Here is a 26,938-nt window from a genome sequence, read left to right as displayed (position 1 = left end):
AAGTCTAGACTTACTTAACTAATTTGGACTAAATATCAATTATAATTATTATTTTGGCTTAAAACCCTATATTAATATTAGGGGGGACTAAATATGTGTTTATGGGTAGATTTTTGGACTAGGAACCAAAAAATTCTTATAACTTCATTCTAAATTCTTTTATGGAACCTTTTAAAAATTTGACTCCCAAAATTGGAAGCCTATAGCAACAAATAGAAATAAAAAAGTCAATCTTCGTTGACAATTTTGTAGAAACTTTTTATTCTTCAGTGATTTTTTTTATTCCCCAAAATCACGACCTTCATGAAAATGGTCGAGGTTCTACCGTATACTGCACCCTATAATGTCAAACAGAGTCCTTCAAGAGAAATTTTGAAAGTATTGGTCTTATATATAAAATCACACGATTAGGGTAGATAATAGCATTATTTAGTTAAGGAACTAGACAATAAATTGAAGTATACATGAAGTTGGTAGGCGATAATGATTTGAATGTTTGGATATAGACGTGCAAACACTAAGAAAAATTAATCAAAACAGATGAAAGGACAATTCAAACCGACAAGATTTGGTTGACTTTGAATATAAAATTGAGGAACAGACATTGAGAAATTACTCATTCTTTTTCTTCAAATAGATCAATCTATATTTGTCAAACACAAGGATTAATGAAAGCAATATAGTTTTCCCTATTTCTAATTATATTTAGCTTCTGCAACGGCCCATTTCATATCTTATTTGTTCACACTACACACGAAAACCTCCCTTAATGATCCGTTTGGTGCCGCTTCGCTTACTTAGCTTCTAAGATAAGGGTACTTTAGCCTCCAAGTAAAAAGACTAAAATACCCATTACCCCTTGTCGTATTAGGGACGGTCACCGACGGAGTCATCATAGAGGTTCTTGTATGGGCTGTTGGGCTTCCCGTTACGAAAAACTTAACTTTGTTCTAGTTGTCTTCTAATTAAAAGTATCGGAGGAAAAGGATAATTTAAACTCGGATTTAAAGAAGAAAACAAATTCCCCAAATCTTAGGGTTAGACCACCATGGTGCTAGAACATTTCTAATTAACATACATTAGAGGAAAATACTTCAACTCGATTCTGAAAAAGAACAAACAAGAGCTCCAAAATTGTGAAAAAAATGTGTTTAATTATATCAATTGATTGTTAAGAAAGTACAATTACTTACATTTAATTATTTCATGTCTTGAACTTAAAACAAGATGATTTGTTCATTTACAAGAGTAATTTTTTTTAAAATATTTACTAAATAAATGGTATTTAATCTAAGTGTTGATTTGTGGTATTTTCATTTAGCCGTTGCTATAAACAGAATAACCGTTGTAAAAAGTGTTGATTTGATCACGTAGGAACATCATGAACTGCATTACTTGGCCTGAAAGAACCAGTTGCTATAAGCTGAATAATCCGTCGCAAAAAGTTTTGATTCGTGGCATTAGCATTTAGCCGTCGCAAAGTAACCTTCGCGAACTTTTGAAGCCACCAATAATACCAACCAAGAACAGCTCCACAGAAGAACAACAGAAGAATAATCCTCATACACCTACTAAACGACGCAATAAAGCATACACCACATCCAAATGCCGTTGCCATTGATATAACAGACAGTCGGAGCCAAGCTTTAAGAGGAAATTTACTTGCCAATAATGTAATTAAAACTAAAGAAGTAAAAAACCCAACAGTATTAAAAATCATGAACAAAATGAAACAAGCTTTTTGATAACTCATTATAGCTCTTCCAGCTTCGTGCATTGGATAACCACCTGCGACGGTATTACTAGTAGTGTTGCTGTTATTTCCGTTCGAATTGTCCTGCCAAACACCACCAGGAGGGCTAATTCCTCCTTGATAAGTAACTGTTGCTATTAGAACTGCAACAACCATTAATGCACTTCGTGTTTCGCTAGTTGAATTATCTATCTCTAGGTATATTTCCTTTGAGAAATCCTTTAGTAGTGTTTTTGCTCGAGAAATAATAGGTTCTTGACTCACAGCAATACTTACATGATCTGGATGTTGACTAGTTACTACTTGTTCTTGATCCGTTATCGTCGGTTTAGGAGGAAAAACTACTTGTTGAGTAGTGCGAAGATCAAGTGAACTCTTTCCACCGACACGACGAAGGATCTCTCTTATTTCTATATCGTGTAGTTCGAGAGAACCGCTAAGCAACAAGAGATCTAACACATCCATGGATGTCAAGTTCAATCTGTTCTTTGCATTAACTTCAATTCGGGTCCCCGTTGTTTCGTTTAGTAACAAGTACTCAATGGTCTAAACAACAAAACGATATTGAATTAGTTTAATTTCCATCATTTTATGCTTCAACTTAAAAATTTAACTAGCTAGATTAGATCTAATTATACTAAATATAATATTTTGTATACCTGATATTGTTTCTTGGAGATAGCCAAATGCAACAAAGTGTTACCATCTCGATCTTTTGCGTTCAATAGTTCATCGTCATTCATACAAACTTCTGTTTGCAACAAAACTTTTAAAGCTTCAAACTGGTTGTTTTTCACAGCAAGATGAAGAGAAGTTTCGCCTAGAAATGTTATTTCACGAATACATTCGAGACTAGTTGAGATCAATTCACGAATGACTTCAATTCGCCCTTTGATAACTGCACAATGAAGAGCAGTTCTTCCATCTACAGTTTTAAGAAAACACAAATAAGAACCAACTTGGGTTAATAGTTCCTTGACAATCTCAATATACCTATTAGCTGAAGCTAAATGGATTGGAGAAAACCCATCTTTATTCAATTCTTTGGCAAATTGTAGGTGATGTATGAATACTAGGGTTTGAAATGTCAAAGATTCTTGGAAGATAACAAAAAAGAGGAAAAAATCTATTGGGCACAATTTGTATACAACATTTTTAATCAACTTACCCCATTTTCATGTCTTAACTTTTTTTTGAATGGTCTAACGTGCCTCGAATCCTTAACCTTTAAGGTGGGAAGACCAACCCTTTTCATACTCCAACCAAGAATTGTTGGCTTCATGGTCTTAGTTATTCATACCTAAGTTTAACTTTCTTCCAGAATGAAACTTAAGTGGAATTTTTCTTTTATACTTAAATAAAATCGTGTTGTGATATAACTATTTCATGTTTTAACTAAATAGTTCAAAATAATATTGAAAACGAGTAAAGAAACACAAAATTTCTTAACTATTATTTAGGTTAGAAAACATTCACGGACTTAAATACCTTTTTGTCATTTTGTGTAACTAATTCTTTTATTTTATTTTGTAAACCTTAAATCTGTATAATTTTTTTTTTGAGATGTCCAAATCTATGAAATTTATATATTTAGAAAGGATTTTTCATTAGCTTTCTAACAAGATCTAGTTTCAATACTTTTTTTCCAAAAAAAAAAGAACTCAAAAAAAAACATCACTTTCTAACGAGATCCCCTTTTAATATTTTTTCAAAAAAAAAACTTAGAAAATTCTGTAATCTGGGGTTGCAAAATGTAAATTGCAAATTAGATTTGTAAGCTATGCTATGTAATTTTGGGTTGCAGATCTTGCAAACTCGATTTCCAAATCCAAAATATAAACCAAAAGTATGTATCTACAAAATTATGGTGAAACTAATTTAGGGTTTGGTATTTGATTTCATCATTCATCATATATAAAATTTATGAAGAAATTGTGTAGTTAGTCGACTTTAAGATCAAAACCTTCAAAATCCCTACTGTTTTCTACTGTTCAGTAAACCCGAGCTAGTTAGAAAGGATTTTTCATTAGCTTTCTAACAAGATCTACTTTCAATACTTCTTTTCCAAAAAAAAGAACTCAGAAAAAAAAAACGTCACTTTCTAACAAGATCCACTTTTAATACTTTTTCAAAAAAAAAACTTCGAAAATTCTGCAATCTGAGGTTGCAAAATGTAAATTGCAAACTGGATTTGTAAGCTTTGCAGAATGTAATCTTGGGTTGCAGATCTTGCGAACTCGATTTTCAAATTTAGAATATAAACCAAAAATATATATCTACTAAATTATGGTGAAACTAGTTTAGGGTTTGGTATTTGATTTCATCATTCATCATATATATAATTTATGAAGAAATTGTGTAGTTAGTCGACTTTAAGATCAAAACCTTCAAAATCCCTAATGTTTTCTACTGTCCAGTAAACCTGAGCTAGCATGATCTGTTCACTAGCAATTACTTTAGGATGAAATAACATAGAGAGAGACTTTATCAACTAATCAAACACAGAAAAACAAAGCAAGATACTCTAAAGATAAAAAGAAATGAATTAATTAAACTACAAAACTAATAATGGATCTGAAGATAGATAATCTTTTTAAATCAAAACCATCGTTAGTATCAAATATTATGAAGGATTATTACACCATTAGCAAAATTTATGTTCTTGCATGCATCTCCATAGGACAAATAAAAACAAGTCTAACATCAACAATTTAACTTGCTGGAACAAAATTCAAACATAAAATCTTCCATTGTTACTTTATTGTTCTTCTTTAATTGCAGATCCTCCTTCCTTCTTGTTATGCTTCTTAGCGTAGCTCTGGTTCCTCAAGAACTTTGGATCCATCCCTTTGATTGGACGTAACCCATATTTATTCAATTCTTTGGCAAATTTAGACGTTTCTCCCGTGATTTCTTTCACGGCAGCGGCCTTGCCAAGTACTACAGCTATGTGTAATGGTGTACTTGAATGAGAACTTACAGAAACTTTTTCAAGAATAGTTTGATCTTTAAGGAGTAATTCATTCAAGACTTCTAGGTTTCCAACTTGAGCAGCATTTGATAACCTGTAATCCATATCCTTAAAGAGAGGATTAATTAGGTGCAGAAATAGTTGATGATTATAAAGTAGTCTATAAATAATATATTAATTGGAAGTAAACGCTTTAGCTTGTTCAAACTAGTTTTTTTTGGAAGAATGTTCAAACTAGTTTTGAAGAGTTTCATCAACCTATGCACCCCTCCGGCTATTTAGACCATTTGGAGTGAAAGAAATACTAGACTGCTTGAAGCAGTGCTTGAAGCAGAAAATGAAAAAGAAGAAATGATAGAAAACATAGTTGTTAAGATCAAGGGGTTGATGTTCCATTGGGCAATCAAACAACCATGGATCAAGAACACAAACTTTAGTGATTTTATTTTTAATTGGGATACTTTAACTAGGCTTTAAGCCTTTCACTGTATTGGCGTGTATCTTTGTAGAGAGTTTTTGGTAGCATTCTCGGCTACCACTTCTTTATTTTTTAATGAACTATTTTGCTTCTTCCAAAAAAAAAACTAGTTTTGAAGAATATAATCTATATTTATATAACAAACAAAACTTGTTTTGCTTACTGGGACCAAATGAATGCAATCTGGCTAGGACAAAGTTAATGCATCGTATTCAAATCTCAATCTTTTAATCTCCACTAAATTTGAACCCTTAGATTTCAACCTAAGATCATACGTATGGCATCATCAAGCCTTTAATCTTATTCAAATATTACACCCTTTCATTTACCCTTAGTAATAGTCTTTATTCTCTATGTCCCACTTTTTCTTTTTTAACTCTTTAAAACCATTGAGTTGTAAATGAGATTAATATCTACCATTGGATCATGAAGACATCAACCACATCTACCCTTAGATGATGAAGACTTTATATAATATTATTTATATGTCTTTCAAATATATTATTCTCTATTGTATCTATGAAAGATATATTGTAATATTGAGAATATATCTTAGTTAGTCTTCTTACCTAATAGAGTGAATCTGACTCTATATATATTTCGGTTGTAATCAACAATTGTCATGGAATAAGAATTATCTCTTCTCTCTAATTCTATCATGGTATCTAGAGCCTAAAAACTCTAACGAGTATTGAATTAGATCCTAGTGAGTTTTCGCAAAACCCGCGGCGGTAGCTGATATCCATGACTACCGTCCGCCGGAGTATTGTCTATAGATTTTTTTTACTGATTTCTAAATTTGTGTTTTCTTTTTTGTAATCATTTAGTTAAAAAAATAAATTATAATAAACTTCTTGATCTAGAATTGTTCCTACTTTTCTATAGTAGAAGAATGTTTAAGATCTAAAAGAGACAAAAAGATAACGAGTTTTGGATGTCTTACATTACAAAGTTACTCCTCCCTTGCAAGTGTCACAAATTTGATCTCATCTGTCAACTATGTTCATCAAGATTTACGAACATCAAAACCTTGACTACTTTTAACTACTTTATATTTTTTTCCTTTCTTAAATCTCTTCCTTTTTACTTTACCTTCCTGCTCTCTAGAGGATGCGTGGATTCAATTTTCAATGATTGATCTTAATCGAGGTAAATTGATTCAAATTCTTCCAAATTCTCATTTCTCTTCAATGTCATTATAGTAACTGACTTCTTTTCTACAGTTACAATTTTCTTTGATCTTTATATTTTCTATTTTACTAATCCATATAACTCTATCTTTCTCGTGGGATTTTCAACGACCTCACTGCTTTCTAGTTGAAATCCTTTTTCTCTCTCATTTTCTCAAAAAAATAAATAAATTTGAGTAAGCTTTTCTGAACTCAAGGCCTAGCTTAGATTTTCTTTTCTTCTAATGTGATTTTCTTCAATTCTCTTTCTAACAATGAACGGAGAAATTGTGCTAAAAGAAAAAAAGAAGTTGATCTAACTCTGGTTTTCCACTTCTTCTGTCATGGCTATATGAAAAATAAAAATCCGCATCCAGTATTTCCAAAAAAAAAAAACGAAAAAAAAAATATTCACAGACATGAAGCAAAGTTTGAAAAAGACTTGACAAATTGCAAGAAGTATAATTTATATGACAAGCGAAACAAGTCTAATGACGAGCTTAGCTTGAGGGGGGATGTAAATGAGATTAGTATCTACCATTGGATCATGAAGACATCAACCACATCTACCCTTAGATGATGAAGACTTTATATAATATTATTTATATGTCTTTCAAATATATTATTCTCTATCGTATCTATGAAAGATATATTGTAGTATTGAGAATATATCTTAGTTAGTCTTCTTACCTAATAGAGTGACTCTGAGACTCTATATATATTTCTGTTGTAATCAACAATTGTCATGGAATATGAATTATCTCTTTTCTCTAATTCTATCAGGAGTTGCCCAAACTACCTTAGTAGCAAAAGAAACAAGGATGCAAAAGGGCCCAAAAGAAGAGAAGAACCTACATACAAAGTGTAGTTCTTAAAGAGAGAAATAAATACAAATGAAGAAGGAAGAAACATATGAGAAATTATTTTCGAAAGTTATCTCATGATCGTCTGTGTATCTTCTCAACTCAATTAAGTTTTTTACATACTTATTTCATTTATACTAATCGCTCGTATTTGTTTACCTTCATTTGAAATAAGTATGTTTTTTTTTAATAAATTACTCCTATTTGGTTTCAAATGTAGGCCGCTGGAGACATGCGTCACAGTAGAGACATGAGTCATAGTAATGAAAGAGAAGCATATGTTGAGATTTTCCTTTGTAACCGTCTAAGATTTCATTTTAACAAATCTGGAAAGTATATGGTGTGATCTTTGGTCTTCGTAAAAAAAAATTTGGCAATCATCATCATGAACTTCTCTTTCAATCATTTTACGTTAGCAAATGTAAACATGGGTAAGTAAGATCCTATGAGTTTGAAGTCAAAATTTTGAATTGTGGTTTATGAATTAAATGTAATAATATAAATGTTTCAACAACTCAAGTTTCTTAAAAGTTATTGTTGGTTTCTATCTCTTGATCTATTTTGCATAAGAATTACGATTAATTTCAATAAAAAGAAGTTGAAAGTGGGTTGAATTATAACTATTAGATTACTTCACTCAAAATTCCCTAATAGACAAACATAATATAGACAACGAGAAGAGAAAAACTAATCTGGTGTTGGAATAAATTGGGGGAATAGGCTGAGAAGTGTGATTAATTATCTTTAAGGTTTGTTTTTTATCGTGCCTTCCCACTTTCTTTTTGCGGATTCAGAGAGAAATGTCGTTTTGTTATTATTAGGTTTGGTATTTACTCGATTCATTCATGAAAAAGGAAAAGGCTTGGTGAGAGTAGGTTAATTGTTTTATCTCAATTGGATGGTTAGGATTGTTTCTTCCTGAAGTAGAATCGATAACACTTGATTGCCCAAGTGGTTGAAAGGGTTTCCATAAACTCCAAAACCTTAGAGGTCCCGAGTTCGAATACCAAAGGAGGTGGAATCTTGGTCTATTGAACTTGGATTATTAAAGGTATAAATAATGTAACCAATTTGTCGGGCTTTAGGCTCTTTCATGCTGTTGAGCTTTAGGCCTCTTTCATTAATGGTTTAACTTAGGCGGTTGTCGTGCTTATCACATTTTAGTGATGTATCAATGCTTTGTAACGAATAACGTATATCGTAGTCGATTTCTCAAATAAAAAACATGATCTGTTCGTAGGGTCCCCGTATGTGTCTTATATAAAAAATCAGAGTCCAATCTAAGAATTTCCATTTCATTCCTCCATTACCGTTAGCTACATCCATTTTGAGGGCAAAGTAGACTTTCTTTGATGCAGATGGTTTTGATAGAAAGTACGATCTCAACCAATTTTCGAAAACCTTGATTTGGTTTAGTCTAGTTTAATATAAAAATTAGATGAATATTATTTAAATTATGCGCTATTATTTTGTAAAAAAAAAAAGAATTTAAAGTGTCAAAGATTCTTGAAAGATAAGAAACCAAGAGAAAAAAAAATCTATTCCATTTATTCAACTTATCCCATTTTCATGGTGTTAGTTGTTCAAACCATGTGTAACGATTTTATAACTGCAGTAATGCTAAAGGGTCTCATGTGACAATGTTCACAATGAAACTTACCAAGGAGATACGATTTTCAAACTGTGGCTCCAAAATTTGGGGCAGACCACGGATTGATAGGTGATGTGGTCGGCTCTAATTAATCAGATCAATCCTCATAACCTGACTAGTTGAGGCCGTCTACATCACTTTTCGGACTGCCATGGGCCTCAAACTTAGTGTCTAGCATTTTTGTTATACATGATACTAATTAGTGGCACATATCTCTTTTAGAAAGACAAATTGCTATAGAATGTTATTGTTGCAGCAGCCAATGAAATGTTCCTATGTTTTGATACTGACCTAAAATATCGTCTAATATATTATGCCGCTAATTTCAATGGTCTTCATAGACCTTGATAAATCAACAAATCTTGAAATTCTTTTTTTTTTCCTCTAATTTGAATAGTCTTTGTAGACCTTGATAAATCAACAAATTTTGAAGTTTTCAACAAAAAAAAAAAAAAAACAAATTTTGAAGTTTTTTTCTTTCAGTCGTCGACGTGCCTCAAACCGTGCCTCTAAGGCGGAAGACTAAATCCTTCCAACCGAAGGCTGTTGGCTTGGAGTTCTGATAACAGAGTATAAATAGTAATGTCTTCGAGAAATATCAAAGCAACAAAATGTAGATCTGGATAAACTAAATTACGTCTCATAGTCAGTTAGATTTAAAAAAGTTTAATTCCACGTTAGGTATGATTAATTAAACAGGTGATTATTACTCAAAGTTTTAGCATGTCTAACCAAGTAAATTATGGTGTTTGACAAAAAAAACCGAGTAAATTAATGATATCAATATTTGACTTTTTTTTTTTTGTGTTGAAAGGTATTAATGTTTGACTCTCTGTAAATTATTACTAGTAATTATTTTATTTCTAAGTGAGTTACAATAATTAGATGAAATAATCAAATCCTATCACTATCATGGACTAAGTAAAGGTTTAAATCGATTCCAACAAATTTGGCCTTTGAATAGTGAAATGGCTAAATAACTCCCAAATAGCACCCAAACATGACCAACTGGTACATTAATTTAGCTCTAAATTTTGTCCAACTTTCAACCTTGCACCCTTTTTCCATTACCCAAGTTATCTCTTTACTCTTTAGATTCTTTTTATGTTTTATATTTTTTAATTTCGTGATTTTACATATTTATTGGAATTTACAAGTTGACACATGATCATTTCTCCAATTGATTTCACTCTCTACCTCATTATTATTTTCTACCATCTTTTCTCCTCTATCATCTTCATGTTCTTTTTCACCCTCAATTTTGCCATTTCATATATTATTTTATCTCCATCATTCTCTCAGATTCATCTTCTTATTTAATTCGAGTAAGTAACATGTCCTTCATCACACTTGTACAGTGTAGAGAATACTTTAGGGTTTGGTATAGAGAGATAAAGAAATGGAGCAAGATTGACTGAAACAAAATGTAGAGTTTCTTTGGGACTTTTGACTCACAGGATCTTACATATGTTTGTTCCAACGTGACTTTATAATACCGAATTAAACTGATTCTTAGGATCTAAATACAAAAACCTAGTTCTAAAAGAACATAAGAGGGAGTAGAATTAAGATAGATAACTGTAGTCGAACTCAGGGGTAGAGTCAAAATTTCATTCTAGGAAGGACTGACTTAAATTAAATTTTCTATCAAATTTAATCCAGAAAGGGTTAGTGCTTGCGAAAGATGATGACATTTTTTGTTTGATAACAATTGCTTCCGACTTTTATCATTTTATAATAAACACAAGAGTTGTTTCATTTTTGACCCCTACTTTATGACCAGTTTCTTTTTTGGCCCCATATTTTTTATATATTCAAATTTGACCCCTTTTTTAATGTAAAATATCATAACTACCCTTCTTATAAATATATTTTCAAAATAAAATTACTTATAAAACATCTTTCTCCATCTCACTTCCACCTCACCTCTCTCTCCACCTCACATCTCTCTCCACCTCACCTCTCTCTTCTCCGGCGACCTTCAAACATAAAATTTAAAAATTAAAAAAATCCACTCCTCTCTCTCTAAACACTCCGACGAAGGGGAGGAGCCCCTTCATCGGAGCTTTAGAGAGAAAGAGAGAGATTTTTTTAATTTGAAAGTCGTCGGTCGAAAAATTTTCCGGTCGGCGACCTTCTTCGAAGAGAATGGTGAGGTGGAGAGAGAGAGGCGAGGTGGAGAGAGATGTGAGATGGGGAGAGATGTGAGGTATAGAGGGGTGAGGTGGAGAGACATATTATCTAATTAATTTATTTTGAAAATATATTTATAGGAAAGATAATTATGGCATTTACATTAAAAAGGGGGCCAAATTTGAATATATTATTTTTCTACCACTAGACATGCCTAAAGTTTGAGACACGTTCTTTTTGTATTTAGGTTTAATAACATAATAAATAATAACGAGTAAATGGGTAGAAGAAGAAAGAGAGGAAGAAGACGAAAGGAGAAGAAGAGAAAGAAAAGTAAAAAAAAAAAAATTGTTAAGTTTGAAGGTTGTCGAAAAATTTGGCTGCGCAACGATCTTCGTTTGGAAAGATGATGAGGTGGCGAGAGAGATGAACTGAAGGAAAGAGGTGATGAAATGGAGGACAGATGGAAAGATGAGTTGGCTTTCATGGTGTTCAATTTTTTTTAGAATTAATTCTCTTTCGGCCCCCCAAAATTACTCCTAAAATAGTTTTTTTTTTTAGAATGAACTCTATTGAAAATAAAAAAAGAAAATGAAATTAGAGAATCATTTTTATAAGAAAGGTAATCATGGAAACAAAAAATTTAACTATTAAAGTTAACTGACGAAGTTAACAAAAGAAAGTTAATTTTGAATTTACGAAGAATAAAGGGCTAAAAGAAAGGTGGTCACAAACTACTGGACACAAAAGAAATAACTCCAAAAAATAAATGGAAGTAAAAAATATTAAGATGTACTTATAACTTTCGAGAAACTTGTGGTGTTCATTTGAAGAAAATTTGAGGTAGGTGATTTATGGATATAAAAAAAATCTGGAGTAGAAAGTTTTTGGTGGAAACAAATATTTTTTTTTTTTTTTTTTTTGAGTTTTGAGTAAAAATATTAATATTTTCCAGCTTCTTCTTCCTCTTTCACAACCACCATCAATTTCGGCGACCTTCACCACATATTGCAACGACACTTCCACCATCTCTGGCAACACTCTCCCTTCTCTCATCTTCCCTTTTTTTTTCTCTTCTCTCTCTTTCTATATCTCTATCTTTTTTTCTCTCTCTCTCTCTGTTTCTCTCTCCCTAACTCCAACGAAGTGGAGGAGCCCCTTCGCCAGAGCTCTGGTTTCTAGACGAAATCGGATCTGGATCGATTGGAACCCTCAACATACCTCATCTGATTTTAAACTACACAAGATTTGGTTTGTTTTTCAAACTAGATCTTGTCTAGTTTGAGATCAAACGAGGTCTACTCCTCTAGTTTCGTATTTAAAGAGATAGAAGGGAGAGCGAGAAGAGATAGAAGAAATTGAGAAGAAAGAAAGAGATTGAAGAGAGAGAGAGAGAAAGACAGAGAAGAAAGAGAGAGAAAAGAGAGGGAGAGGGAGATGAGAAATTCCAACGAGATTCGACAGCCGACGATTATACCGACAACATAAAAGGGATGGTATGTTTCCGAGTATGTTTAGTTTTCCACCTTTTGATATTTTATCCCCCAAATTTTTTCTTATTTCCTAAACCACCCACCAAATGAATAACATTAAAGGTTTTATAGGTGTATACTTCGATTTGTTTTCATTATTGTTTTTTCCGTTCGAGTATGGATGAAGAGTTGGTCTGACAGTTTATGGATGAAGAGATGGTTTATCCGATTATGGATAAAGACTTCGACTTGTTTTCATTGGTCATTAATATTAGGTACAAATAAAAAGCTTTGTCAGATTAGAAGGATAATAAACTTTCAATTATTTTATTTTTCCAAAGCTGCAAGTTTGCGAGATCTGCAAAACGAGTTTGCACGATCTACAAATTAAGTTTACATTTTGCAAATCAAGTTCTTGATATTTGCAAATCAACTTTGCATTCTGCAAACTCAATTTGCAAACAAAATGAATAAAACACTTTTTTTTCTTGATTTTTTAAGAAAAATGTGTTGAAAGTGGATCTTGTTAGAAATATAATGAAAATTCTCTCTAGATATGTAAGTGTTATCAGAATTCCACAAATAATGAAAAGTTATATGAAAAGTTACGGATTATTTTCCAAATAGCCCCCAACTTTGTGACCAGCTTCCTGCCTAGGCCCATACTTTATCAAAAATACCCAGATGACCCCCTTTTCTAATTACCGTTATAACTCCGTTAACTAGTCATCACCCCTCTCTCCTCCATCTAATCACCTTTGTCTGCCACCTCACTTCTTGCCACCTCATCGTCTTCACCGGTGAAGGTCGTCGGTCGACCAATTTTCCGCCCGACGACCTTCAAACATAAAAATAAAAAATAAAAAAATTCTTCTCTCTCTTCCTTTATCTCTCTTCTCTTCCTTTATCTCCTCTCTCTCCTTCTTTCTTTCTCTCTCTCTCTCTCTCTTTCCCTCCCTTGTCTCTGTTCTCTCTCTCTAGACCTCCGGCGAAGAGGAGTCTTTGTTGGAGGTGTGGTTCACCAGACCAAAGGTCAATAGACAAAAAAAAAAATGTAAACCCTAAATTCCTCAGGCATAACTTTCCCTGAGATTTTAAGCTCCTGGAAAAATCTAGAATTTCCCACTTTCCATCAAATACTCCCTTCCCCTCTTTACTCTCCAATAATGTTCCTAGATTCATTTTTTCTCTCTAGTTTCTTTCTCTCATCCATGGCGAAATTAGGCGAAGGTGATAGTAGTTGGATCGTAAAAGACAGTCCAGATGGTACCAATGTTCATAACTGGCATTGGGCTGAAACAGATTGTCTTGAATGGTCAAGAAATCTCCTCAACAAGCTTCTTTCCAACCTAACTATTCTTGATGGTGAAGGTAATCTCTTCATCAAAACTAACAAGGTTGATTCTGTCAAAGGTGAAGCTTATGTTAATGTTCGAAAGGGAAAGATAATCCCTGGATACGAATTCGGTATTACTATTAGTTGGGAAGGAGAAGCTAAAGAATATGATGGGAAATCTATACTTAAAGTTGAAGGTCAAGTTCAAATCCCTTATCTTGCTGATGAAAACGCCGATGAAGATCCTGAATTGAAGATCAAACTTAAAGATGAAGGACCAATTGGGAAAAGATGGAAAGATGTTTTTTGTTGAATGGGAAACTACCCTTCTTGTTCATCTTCCTCTAATTAAACTCAAACAGAAACCCTATCTTTACCACCGCCCATCTATCCAACCTTGATATCCCTTCTTATTCTTGTCGATCGATCTACTAATACGAGATTTCTAGGTTTTCATTTTGAATCTATATTCGTTATATCATTGTCCATTGACTTTTGATTTGTGTTACAATGGTTAATTCAAAAGAAGATAAATTTTTTAGTGACGATGAATTTGAAGGTTCAGATCTTGGAAATCAATGAAATTAGTGATTTATCTTCGATGAGTTTGGATATGTCTGATACTGAAGCTGTAGGATCTTCGACAGTTAGCCATAGAAGAACAAACTCTGGATCTCAAGGCAGTTTTTCGGAGAGGTTGAGAGATGTTCTCAGTGGTGAAGGAGATGAAGATCGTGATAATTACTTTTCACGGTGGTTACAGGCTTTGGATTTACAACTTATTGGTGCTTGTCGTGCTGATGAAAGGATGAAACCCTTGTTTAAGTTGAATGTTTCTAGCGGTATAGCCAAAAAATTGGTCGGTCGGCGACATTCGTCCGTGAAGACGACGAGGTGGCAGAGAGAGGTGATGAGATGGAGGAAAGAGAGTTGATGACTAGTTAACGGAGTTATAACGGTAACTGAAAAAGGGGGTCATATGGGTATTTTCGATAAAGTGGGGGCTAGGAAGGAAGCTGGTCATAAAGTTGGGGGCTATTTGGGAAATAACCTAAAAGTTATATATGTTCATAGTTATATACAACTTAAAGAATTAGTCACATAAAAGGGTAATTGTCTATTTTGACTTGAAAAATAACTATGAAATATTTATACTTTTTACATAGTTTAAATATTATTTTGACTCAATTACTCTGAAAAACAAAAACTCTCCCAATTCTAAAAAGTGGTTTCTTTGGGCCATCCTAAAAAGACTATGCGGAATTAGGACTTAGTCAATTAAGATGGACGTAGGGGGCGTTTTTTAAACCCAAAAAATTCACTTGATTGTTTTGAGTCCCCTCCCTAATCTTCATTTTCACCTCTCCTCCACCACCACAACATGCGACTACCACCATTATTTCCCATTGCCGCCAACCTCACAGACATTCTCGCTCTCTCTCTATTTATCTATCTCTCGCCCTTTCTCTCTTACTGTATCTTTATCTCATTATTTGTCTTTTTCTCTCACTCATGCTGACGTCAAAATATGTCAATCTGGTATTGGTCAGAATGATGAGACCGTGATGTTGGATCTCGTTGTGATCAATCTTGCTCCATCTCTAGCCCTTCTGAACCTGGGGGAAAACCTGCAAAGAGTTCGAAAACCTCTATGACACTCAAGACAGTCAGATTTCCTTACAGTTACAAAAATTGAGTATTGAGTAAACAACAAAGTTCATACCTTCTTCGAGGTGAGTTGATGACCTTTTATAGGCTGCTTTAGCCGACTTATGGTAGGTGTTGTGATCGAGGCGGTTGAGATCTACTATGTTGGATTGAAACTACTATTTTGTAGTTAGAAGATATTAGGATTTTCCTTTGCGGTTATGTCGTATCTTTGATATCTAGGAGTTCCCTTGTTCAAGGATTCTCGATAGATATGTTTTCGAGTATTTAGAATCTTCAGGAGATGTTTCCTCCTTGGAAGACTCTTAAAACCCACGCCAGTTAAATACTTAAGATCCTCACCGTTTGGAATATTTGATAGGATCCGCGATTAACTCGATACGAATTAGGCACGTTTCTACCCCCTATGTTTCAGGATTAAGATATCAGCCCAGCTGAATTGGACCCCCTAGTCTTCTCGTAAATCCCAGAGCAAATCTGGTTGTATTTGAGTCAGGACAAGGCTTAAGGCACGTAGGACAATCGTAACGATCCCCCAGTTGTTAGCTTGAGAGATACTTCCTTTTGATCCGACCTCCCTATTGACTTGACGCAGGTTGACCCGGGCTTTCGGTCTTTACTTGACTCATTGGCATTAGTCAGCTAATGACTAGTTTTTGGATCATCGACTCTCTCGCACTTTTCTCTTGAACTCCCAGAATTGTCCAAAGTAGTGAATTATTAGAACCAACAGGCATAATTTCAATTGGAATTGAAATTTCTTCCTGCTGATTATCGAAGGATATAATCCTTCCGTCTGAAGGAGATGTCCTTCCGAAGGAGTGTCTTTCGACCAAGGCGGCAATGCGTTCAATTTGTCAGTTAGGATGAAGATGACTTTATCCGGAAGATCATCTAGTCTGGTCCAATTAGGGGTCGTAATGCTTAGCTAGAAGCCGCTTACGATCGTCGGGTTACTTCCATAATCTGCAGCTAACATAGACCGGATCCTACAACAGGTTACACCAAAGAGTGGTAGCTTGATCGGAGAGAGTTGATTCATGGGAGCTTGCCTATAGATGGATATGATCCAATCTGATAGTGCCAAAAAGATCGAAAGAATTGAGCTCGAAAGATAAGCCTGAAAAGTGGTAAAACCGGGGTAGCCTGACCAAGCCCGGTAAGGGAATGGTCAGGACCGGCCATATAAGGTGGGTGGGCCGACCAGGGTAAGCCCACTAATGGGCTTAAGTGGCTGGCCACACCATGTTAAGGGGAAAACTCTAGTTTCACTTAAAAGGGCATTAGGGGAAATTCGGGTGTTTATCTTTTCTGGGACTCTTATTAAAACCTAATTTGAGTGACACTCCTATTAGGGGTTTTCTATATAAGGGTCATTAGAGTTCAGTAAAAGGGTTGGATTTTTTTCAGGAGAAAACTTCATCTCTTCACAATATACAACTAAGTGAAGAGAGAGAGAGTTTTAGAAAAAAAGCTCTCAATCTATCTATGGAGTCAAAAGAAGAACGGTTCTTCTTCTCAACCTTCAATGGAGTTCTAACGGACAACAAAGAAGGGAGATCAAGTTATTTACTCGGGTGTCTCAAGTAGAGGAGCTACATATGAAGCTCTCATCTTCGAGATAAAGGTATTGGAATCTTATTCGGGAAAGCGAATCCAGGTATTTTTCTTTCAGTTTCTAGTTCATTATTAGTTCATGCATATGATCCTGGTTAATTAGTGTTAAACATATGATGTTTGAGATTCCGCTTACAACACTAGTTAGATGATTAGTTGTAGGGAGATTTTAAAAGGCCCCCCCGTTTTTGTTGAAAGGCCTCCCCGATAAAAGCGCCCCTCATTATAACTCATTTGGTTATATAGCCCCCTCTACAAATGAGCACCTCCTTCATCTAATTTTGACCCAACGACAAAGTTAACGCCGTTAGGTCAAACTTAACCCAAGACTACCCTAAAACTATTAACCTTCTCCTTCCCTTCCATTGCCCTTTCATTCTGAAACAAGAGAAACACGAGCATCTTCTCCCTGCCCTCTCTCTCAAATCACCTAACAAGAGCAGCTTCTCTCTCTCGGTTTCTTCTGTGTCGGTTAGTATCTCTCTCTCTCTCTCTCTCTCTTCTTGTATTTCTCTCTCTCTCTCTCTCCTTGTATCTTTCTCTAGCCCTGTATCTATTAGTAAATGAAACCAAAAAAAGCCCTAGGTTATAGTTTGTTTTCATTTTTATGCCTAATTTTTGGGCTGAAACTTGATGGCTTAAACCAAGATTTGATGCATTAACCAATATGAATTGGTTAATGCATCAAATGCTGCACTCAAATGCTGTCTCGGTTAATATCTTCTTCCATTACTCATCCTTCACTGAAACTACACTCAAATGTTGCAACTCTTAACCCTAATTCTTCTAACAAACCCAACAAAGATTATTTTCCTGATTACACAACCAAGAAATTGGAGAATTAAGTATGATGATTCCCTAGCTTTATTTGGTAATTTGCTTCATATTAAACCCTCACCTTCTAGTTGTCTTTTTAATCAATTGCTGGGTGTAATTTCAAAAATGAAGTATCATACAAATATTGATTTATACAAACAAATGGTACTATGTTCAGTTGAAACTCAACCTGATATTTCTACTTACACCATTTTGATTAATTCATATTGTAACATGAGCATGGTAGATCTTAGTTTCCCTGTACTAGCAAAATTCTTGAATGTCATCTTTAGCTATGTAAATTAAGCTTAATTCAATAGTAACCAAATATTGCTTCTACTAGTATACCCAGATATCAAATAGTCATAAGTTTTAGTTATGATAAGAGATTATTTAGTCTTGTCTGATCGAAGATGCTGAAATAATAAACAAAACATGATTAAAGTAAATTAAAGTTAAGATCTTGGAAGCACAATGTGGTTTCTTTAAAATGAAATTGTTATTTGTGTTTCATTGGTTTAATTTGTATAAGTGTGTTTTAATTTGTTGATTTAAGATAGACATGCAATTGATAGATGAAATGATTCTGTTCTTAGAACATCTTCTGTTTGATTTTAATTCACTTTTGTTATTGTGGTGTTCATTGACTTGCCAGTTTAGTTTGTAATTGATGCTTCAAATACCTAATTGTAAGATGCGGTGGGTTCGAGCCGTAAAATTGCAAAGAACCGGTTCGAGCCAACCGAAAATATGTACAGTAGCTACTATGCAATATTACGGTGGGCTCGAACCGAATTGTTGCCCTTTCACGGTTCGAGCCCACCGAAAATATGCACAGTAGCTTCTGTGTATATTTTCGGTGGGCTCGAACCGGTTCTTTGCAATTTTACGGCTCGAACCCACCGTAAAATTGCGCCGTAAAATTGCACAGTAAGTATTATTTACATCAATAGCTTCCTAATGCCATTTTTCCATGTTGTTTGACTTTATCTATATATCCTATTTTACCTTTAGTCATGTCTGAACGTGTCGCTCAAACTGTAAGTGCGAGAAAGAGGGAGGAGGATGCTAGGAAGAAGGAGAGTGTCGACGACTCGATGAGTGAAGCAGGTGCGAATCCTTTTCGAGGAGGGCCGACGGACCGAAGCGTTCTCAAGAACTATGAGAACCATATTGCATATCAGATTTGGAATGGCGAGGTACGTGTATGTTTTTTTGTTTTTCGCACTTATCAATGTTTAATATATTGTTAACTTTCAATAAACGTAACTTTTATGTTTACGTAGGATCGTTCTGTTTTGAAACTACATAATCACGCTATGCTAGTGGGGGCCCTTAAAAGTAAAACTTTACGAGAAACAAAGAAGGAACATGTTTGGGACCTAGAACTCGAGTGTAAAGTAGTTCGTGAGAAGGTGCAAGCATCAGGACTTCTGCAAATCGCTAAGTACTCTTACCAGAAACTTGACCGGGTTCTTATCACGGCTTTCAGCGAGAGGTGGCATGAAGATACTAACACCTTTCACATGCCCTTTGGAAAAATGACGATCACACTAGAGGATGTGCATCGTATTACAGGACTTCAAATTAAAGGTCACTCGGTTCATCTTGATAATGATCATGTAAATGAATGTGCACTTTTGGTGAAAGGTTTAGGGGTGACACCTGAGGTTGCGGAAGCATAATTGAAGGTGACTAAGTGCAAGAGTGTCCGAGTGTTGTGGTTGAGGCAAATCTGTTCGGGTAGCTTAGTCAAAGATGACGCGCGGAAGAAAGACATTTGCGTCAGAGGGTACCTTCTCCATCTTATGGGCTCGACTTTTTTCTGTGACAAGAGTGGTTCGAAAGTGCCTGTTTTCTACCTTAGATATTTGATGGACTTGACTAAGTTTCCTAAATATTCGTGGGGCACGGCTGTGCTTGCTTACCTTTATAGGCAGCTCGGTCATGCTTCCACTAAGGGCGGACAAATGGCGGGTTATATGGCCCTCCTTCAGGTATTTCTCACATCATTATAAGTTGATTGATTTAGGAGTCTATCTTCTTGGTAGTAATAATTGTTTTCTTGTTTAGGCATGGATTGACGAGCATTTTAAGCTTGGTCTGTCGGATTTGAAAAAGGATTTCGACATTAGCTCGGATTTGCCTCTGACGGGTAGATGGACGGAGCATGATGCACATGGAAATCTAGATGACAGACTGGTTAACCTCCGCGAGATGATCGACGATTTGGAGGATCGAGAGGTAAAATTCTATATACTATGGTATTTTGCATGTTAATTTGACATTGAATGAGCATCTAGTATAATAATTGTGTTATTTAGGTTATTTAGGACCCATATAGACTCATGGGCATTGGTGAGTCATCTCCCCCTCTGTACGTCTTCTACAGCGGTTGTATCGTATTTGATGATATTGCCGAGCCGTATCAACCCGAAAGGGTGTTGAGGCAATTTGGTTTGGTTCAAAATATTCCGTCTGCACCCATGAGAGCAACAAAGAAGAGAAGGAGTGAAGCAAAGGATTATGGAGAACATACATGGTATTGGGATAACTGGACTCATCATGTCCTCAACGAGAAAGACAGGTCACAACGGGTTAGTTCGGCTTGGGAGGTCGATGATGAATATGCTGAGTGGTTTAGTCGAATTTCACACCCGAAGGTCCAAAACCCAATCCATCGGAAGACGAACCAAGCACAAAGCTCACTCGGTTCGATTGCTTACTACGTAAGTACACATAAAGCATGTAATCTACATTATTTAGTATTGATGGAAATACATGTTAACAGACTTGATCTTTTTTTCAGAGAGAGGGTATTCGGAATGCCCTTGCAGCACTAGATGTGTCTGGGTTGGAGGCAGGAAAGAAAATTCTTCAGCAAGTATTGAGGGAGAAGCAACTTCTAGAGGCACCCTAGAGGGTTCAGGAAGAAAATACGAGGAAGAGGAAAAAAACAAAGGCATTGGGCAGGAGGAAGACCTAGAACGGCTTTAGATACTTTTATATTTGAATGATGTCGGAAACTTTCGATTTTAGATACTTTTATATTTTGAATGATGTCGGAAACTTTTTGATTGATGTCAGAATGCTTTATCTTTTGATATGTTAAAAAAGTTGGTTTTTTATATGGTTGAAATGTTATATTTTGATATGTTCAAAAAGTTGGTTTATATGGTGGAAACGTAATTTTTGATGTGTTGTGTTAGAAAAGAGAGAGAGATACAAAACTCCCAAATTTGTGAGTAAGTACTGTACAATTTTTCGGTGGGGTTGATAGCACCAAGAAAGGTGCGGAAACACCGATAAATTGCACAGTACTTACTGTGCAAATATTCGGTGGGCTCGAGCCGGTGTTAGCACCAAGAACGGCTCGAGCCCACCGATAAATTGCACAGTACTTACTGTGCAAATATTCTGTGGGCTCGAGCCGTTTCTAGCACCATGAACGGCTCGGGCCCACCGAATATTTGCATAGTACTTACGATTTAAAAAAAAAACTTTACGTTTAAAAAAAAACAACTTCAACTAACAGTTACTACTAAAAAAAACAACTTCAACTAAGTTTTCATTCCATATCTATTGCTATTGCATTCGATGATGTGTCCCCTTCCTTCTTTATACTTGATGGAGTTTCTTCCAATTTCGGATTGAAATTATCGCCACTGTCAATTTTATGTTCGCAAATAGTCAACCACCTTCTTGCATCTGAAGTAGCGTATCGAGACCATTGCCTAGCAATTGGAGGAAGTATAGTTTCGTTTTGTAGCTTAACATTAAGGAAATGACAGTTGTTTACATAACCAATGCATACCATTGTATGTGGTTGAGACAAACCTTCGGAAGATGGTGGTGGTGAACCGGTGATTAAAGGTAAAAATGTCGTTGAATCATATTTCGCCAAATGAATCAACATTATATTAAAATGAGTGGCAATTAAATAACTCGTCTCTTCGTGAGTATACCAAAACTCATCTTCAGCTGGTGTATCAAAATTGTTGGTTGAAACCAACAATCGGTCATAAAAAGACCCAAACATGGCTTTGTATAACTCTGGACGTGTTTCGAGTTCATTAAGAACACCTTTTCGGATCTCAATCCAACCTACCTCCGAAGGATACCCGAGACCAAGAGCGACGACTCTAAAACCACAATGACCGTCTCCTGGCACGTTTGTAATAGTATTGATAAACGGATAAATCACCTCAAGCATTAGACGTAAAAATGAATCCGCGAGATCTCCTACTGGCTTTCCGTGCACTTTTAACCGATGGAACCGATGTTTCCGGAATACATTGTGCATACTCCCAACGAGAAGGATCTCTCTTAGTAGATATGGCTGCTTCCTTATCTTTTTTGTTCCTTGGTTTCTTTGGGGCTCCTCGGGTTTTCAATTTTGCCAAAGGTTCTGTCATGGATGTCATTGAAGGACAAACAATACTCCTCAACCTTTCTAATACGGTTTTTCTCTCAGGACCGGTCGACATATCCCACATGGAGTACAACAATCCTAATTCGTAAGAACTCTGAAGTTCGTTATATACCTCAGGATTAGGAATAATTGAGAGTTTAGTCCATTGTGGGTCAATGAGTGACAAAGACATCACCTCACCGCATCTCATAATGATTTCCATCTCGTGAGCACAAGGGAGACCATACACAGACCTATACACACATCCACACAAATTTGAATCAATTCCTATAGTTTTTGCCCGCTCCACCTCATCTACCAACAGGTCAAGTGCATTGTGTGAGACATAACCCCTGAGTTCCCTAAAGGCGTTGATTTGATGAGACATCTGCACTGATGTACGACTTTTCTCGAATGTAGCTTTAATCGCAACAATCTCTGTCTCAGTCATTGAATGTATAGATTCCCAACATGTGACGAAGTTACCCTCGGATGTATCCAAGTTTCTTTTCAGCTTCGCATGTGCACCTTCAATCCTAGTCGTTGTAGTATTACCCAAATGCATCACATTATCGGTCCATGCCGTTACAAAATGTTCCCTAAGTGGCAACCAAGTCTTCTGAACATAAATAACATCAATGACATTACTCTTCGACCACGTTGTGACGAAATCTTCAACAACGCGATTATAATCCGCCTCGGTTTCCGCAAACATGATTAGTCGTAACATTGACATGAACTTTCGGAATGGTTTGTTTTTAAAGTGTGGTTTAACCTTTCCATCCACACACTTATCTATATGGAAAGTACATAATAAACGATCTGCATATGGGAAGACTTCACCTATTGCATTGATTAATGCTTGTTCCCGATCAGTCAAAAATACCTTCGGCATAGAGTTAGGAGGAAATAATGTCCTCAAACGATTCAAAGCCCAAGTGTATAGATGTTATGCCTCTCCATCCATAAAAACCATGGCCGCGGTGAATGATTTCATAGTAAAAGTCATCCCAACAATCTTAAGCAATGGTTTCCCGTATCGGTTTGTTTTGTATGTACAATCAAACATTAACACCGTGTGGAAGCACTTCAACAATTGGATAGATTCCGGGTGTGCCCAAAATAAGTTAGTAATCACCCCTGTTTCATTCTTTATTGAATGCCAATAAACATAATTGTGTTGCACTAACAACTTCATCAATTGTTGCATAGGAGTTCTACCTTCTTGTTGACTATGTCGGATTCGTATCCTTTCGTTGTATATGGTACGCATTGTCGAGGTATTATCATTGAATTTTTTCTTTATTTGAGAAAGAATTTGTCATGGTTTTGTACCAATCTGATATAGTTCTTCAACAAAAGCCTTTTCTTCATTATTCAATCTATTGGCATATGCATGCCCAATTAAGGTCACTGCAAGTTGATGATTATGGATCCCGCACACAACTTCCACCTTCCACTTGTCTCCGTCTATCGGTATTCCTTTTAACTTGAAGGGGCAATTGCATTTCTTAGTACTCGTTTTTCTCTTTTTGGTGGACGGTTCTTTTGTTTTAGGAATTATTTCTGCCTTAAGATGAGAACGATACTCTCCACTTCTTTCACATCGTAAATCCATCTTCGATTTTTTACCACCTTTCCGCGCACCAGACTTACCAATCATAACAACCATCTTGTTTTTTATACCAATTTCTTTTGCCCATTTAACTAACTCGTCTCTCGTTTCAAACACTTGTTCAGTTCGAAAATACTCACTAACATCAATGCTGACAAAACCTTCATATGGTCTGTTTTCTTCTTGATTTTCTTCTTTCTTATCTGGAACTTCAAGGTTGGGTTCTTCTTCTCCACATTCACGATTTCCAATTTTAAGACATCCAAATTTCGATGATGCTTCGTAATTTGAGATGGAAGTTGAGACGGAAGCCACAACAGCAAAGTCCTATAGGAAAAAAAGAGAATTTTAGTCAAAACGGCCCGGGACCACCGTTTTCTGTACCATTTTCGGTCTGAGGCCACCGAAAATATGCACAGTAGCTACTGTGCAAATAATCGGTGGGCTCGAACCGAATTGTTGCCATTTTACGGGTCGAGCCGACCGAAATATTGCACAGTAAGTCAAATATTGCTGTGCAATATTTCGGTGGGCTCGAGCCGTGAAATGGCAAAAATTCGGTGGTAACAGACCGAAAATACCCTCCATTATCAACAACCAAAAAAATTTTCATACAACCAACGAATATATCATATAACTTGAAAAAAAGTGTTAGGATATGTTCATCTACCTCTTGGGAGACTGAATCTTGTCCAAAAATTGATGATTTAGGATCCTTTGATATTTCTCCAAAACTTTTGAAACTTGGTTCATCCATGGTGGTTTAAGAGTTTAGAAAGGGATAGAAAAGTGGTTTAGGAGTGCAACAACAATGTGAGATTGTTGCACAACTCCGAAGAACTTTCCCCGTTGATGATGGTCGCCGGTGATGTTGACAATTCCGGTGGAAGAAGAGGGAAGAAGAATATAAGAGAGGAATTTCTAGGGATTTGGGTTTTAGGAAGTTTTATAATTGTAACAACTAAAATCCCAATGTGGGTGAAATACACCTTCAAAAGGGGGTTTTTTTCACCCATTCAAAGAGGGGGGCCCTTTAACCAAGCTAAGTCAAAGGTCTTTTACTAAGTCAACGAAACCATGGGGAGGCCTTTTAACAAAAACGAGGAGGCCTTTTAAAATCTCCCTTAGTTGTATTAGATGCATACAAAACCCTATAACTATTTATATTGAGTAGACACGTAGTGGAAAAACACAAATGGAGTTTAGACAAATTAGATACATAAGATACGAGATAGGACCTGAAACGCATAAATTCAATTGACAAGGAAAATTGGGGAATTTAGCGATACATAGGGGTGGGATTTTGGCCCGAAAATTTGGAACTCATCCACAACCGTCCTCCGAAGGGGCCGTGACTGTTCGATGCCCGAAGCGGTCTGTACCCGCCTGACCGAAAGAGCTTATGCGGACGGACGCGGGCATAGATCCTTACCCGGTAATCTGATCGAGCCCGCCCGCTTATATAGTCCGCACGACCGAACCCTTCCATACCTATCCGTTTATCCTGCCCGTTATACACGCCCGCCTATATGATTGATTTTAAGCCTTTAGGTCTTTAGAGTTAGTTGCAACCGTTAGATTTCAAGAGTAAAAAATATATAACCTTAGAAACCACTTTTCTTAATCTTGTCTTCGCCTCTCTACTTCTCTAGTCTCTCTCTTCCAAAACTCATTATCTCATCAGTAATCCTAGAATCCACAAATACCGATTGTAATCCATGAGAAGAAGAATAGAACCGATCGTAATCCATGAGAAATCTCAATAATTATCTTTTAACTTTGTATTCGTTTACTTTTTGGAGTTGTAAAGTGGGATTTTAAAAAGTTGTACTAGCTATTAAACAGTTTTAATTTTGAATAAAAGTTTCTTTATTTGTTCATTAGTGACCGGCGCCTGACCAACCGATACCCGGTTTGCCTCACTATCAATACGGTTATGAACGGGCACTTTGTTGGAAAAAAAATCTGAAATGTCCGTCAGTTTTGTCCGGATTTCCGAGTGGACACTTAGGATTTGTGCTCGTTCCGCCCGGACCTGTTGAGTTAGTGTCTGTTTCCCACCCGTCTGTACCGATTCCCCCCCCCCCCCCCCCCTAGTGATGCCCCCCACTACTAATGGTTTATCCAAAATTAAAGTTTTATGTCGGCCGTGAACGTACAAATTAAATATAAAATTTATTGGTAGATCGAAATTAGAGTGTTATGTCAGTCGTAGTGATACAAGAGGAAATAAAGAAGATTTATGAAGTGCAGTAGCTATTTTTCGTACTTTTAAGTACAAAAGAAGTTTCACTAATATTCAACTAAAAAAATAAAGTATAGCTAATTGGACATTAGTGGTCCACATTTGGTGTCCAACAGATATCTTAACCAAGCATGAAAACCACAAGGGATTATCATTATCATGAAATAGATGATAACTCTGCAAGTTGCCTATTTTTAGCACTTCATGCAACATCCCACCACTACATTTTTTTCACATCAAAATATCTTGGGGCATAGTTGCATTCAAAAAAGTAAAGAACTTCAAGTTTGACTATCCTCGAATCCTCCCCAACCCACAACATCAATTCAGTTGATAGAACTATTATTCAAAGCCACCGTTTTAGAGAAAGTTAAATATTTTTCGGGGTGAAAAATTTTAAAGAGAATATGTGAACTTTTAAAAAAAATTCGGGAAAATAAAAAAAAAACCTCCACCTCACCTCTCTCTCTCCACTTTTTTTTCATGGTCGCTGGCCGGAAAATTTTCCGACCGGCGGCCTGTCGGAGAGGACAGAGAGGTGAGGTGGAGAGAGAGAGGTGGAGGGAGGTGAGGTGGATGGTTTTCTACTTCCCTCTAACATTTTACAAAATAAATTTGTCAAACTAAATTGACCAAATTTTGACCAAGTCTTCACACCCCGGAAACTATTTAGCTTTCCCCAAAGCGCTGGACTTATTCAAATCGTGAATCAAGATGATATAGTATATCCATTGCATGTT

General features: G+C 35.8%; 3 protein-coding genes across 3 annotated transcripts; 1 reads left to right on the top strand and 2 right to left on the bottom strand.

Moving 5' to 3' along the window:
• Positions 1 to 1,134: 1,134 nt before the first annotated feature.
• LOC147544561 (uncharacterized) lies at positions 1,135 to 4,932 on the bottom strand. Its single transcript, XM_086636964.1, has 3 exons — positions 4,618 to 4,932; positions 2,413 to 2,783; positions 1,135 to 2,299 (listed from the first exon to the last, which is right to left on the bottom strand). The coding sequence occupies exons 1-3, from the start codon at positions 4,619 to 4,621 to the stop codon at positions 1,367 to 1,369; spliced, it is 1,308 nt and encodes a 435-aa protein (XP_086493090.1). The 5' UTR covers positions 4,622 to 4,932; the 3' UTR covers positions 1,135 to 1,366.
• Positions 4,933 to 13,701: 8,769 nt separating this feature from the next.
• Positions 13,702 to 14,139, top strand: LOC147544560 (uncharacterized). Its single transcript, XM_086635731.1, has one exon. It carries the CDS (start codon positions 13,702 to 13,704, stop codon positions 14,137 to 14,139), a length of 438 nt encoding a protein of 145 aa, XP_086491857.1.
• A 7,356-nt stretch (positions 14,140 to 21,495) lies between these two features.
• On the bottom strand, positions 21,496 to 23,233 carry LOC147544559 (uncharacterized). Its single transcript, XM_086635730.1, has 2 exons — positions 22,174 to 23,233; positions 21,496 to 22,091 (listed from the first exon to the last, which is right to left on the bottom strand). The coding sequence occupies exons 1-2, from the start codon at positions 23,231 to 23,233 to the stop codon at positions 21,496 to 21,498; spliced, it is 1,656 nt and encodes a 551-aa protein (XP_086491856.1).
• Between the last annotated feature and the right edge of the window lie 3,705 nt (positions 23,234 to 26,938).

This window comes from Eschscholzia californica, unplaced genomic scaffold (genome assembly GCF_041429995.1).
Source record: "Eschscholzia californica isolate CP2 unplaced genomic scaffold, dmEscCali1.0.p SCAF_4, whole genome shotgun sequence".
NCBI lineage: Eukaryota > Viridiplantae > Streptophyta > Magnoliopsida > Ranunculales > Papaveraceae > Eschscholzia > Eschscholzia californica.
This window is presented reverse-complemented; position numbering and strand designations above follow the sequence as displayed.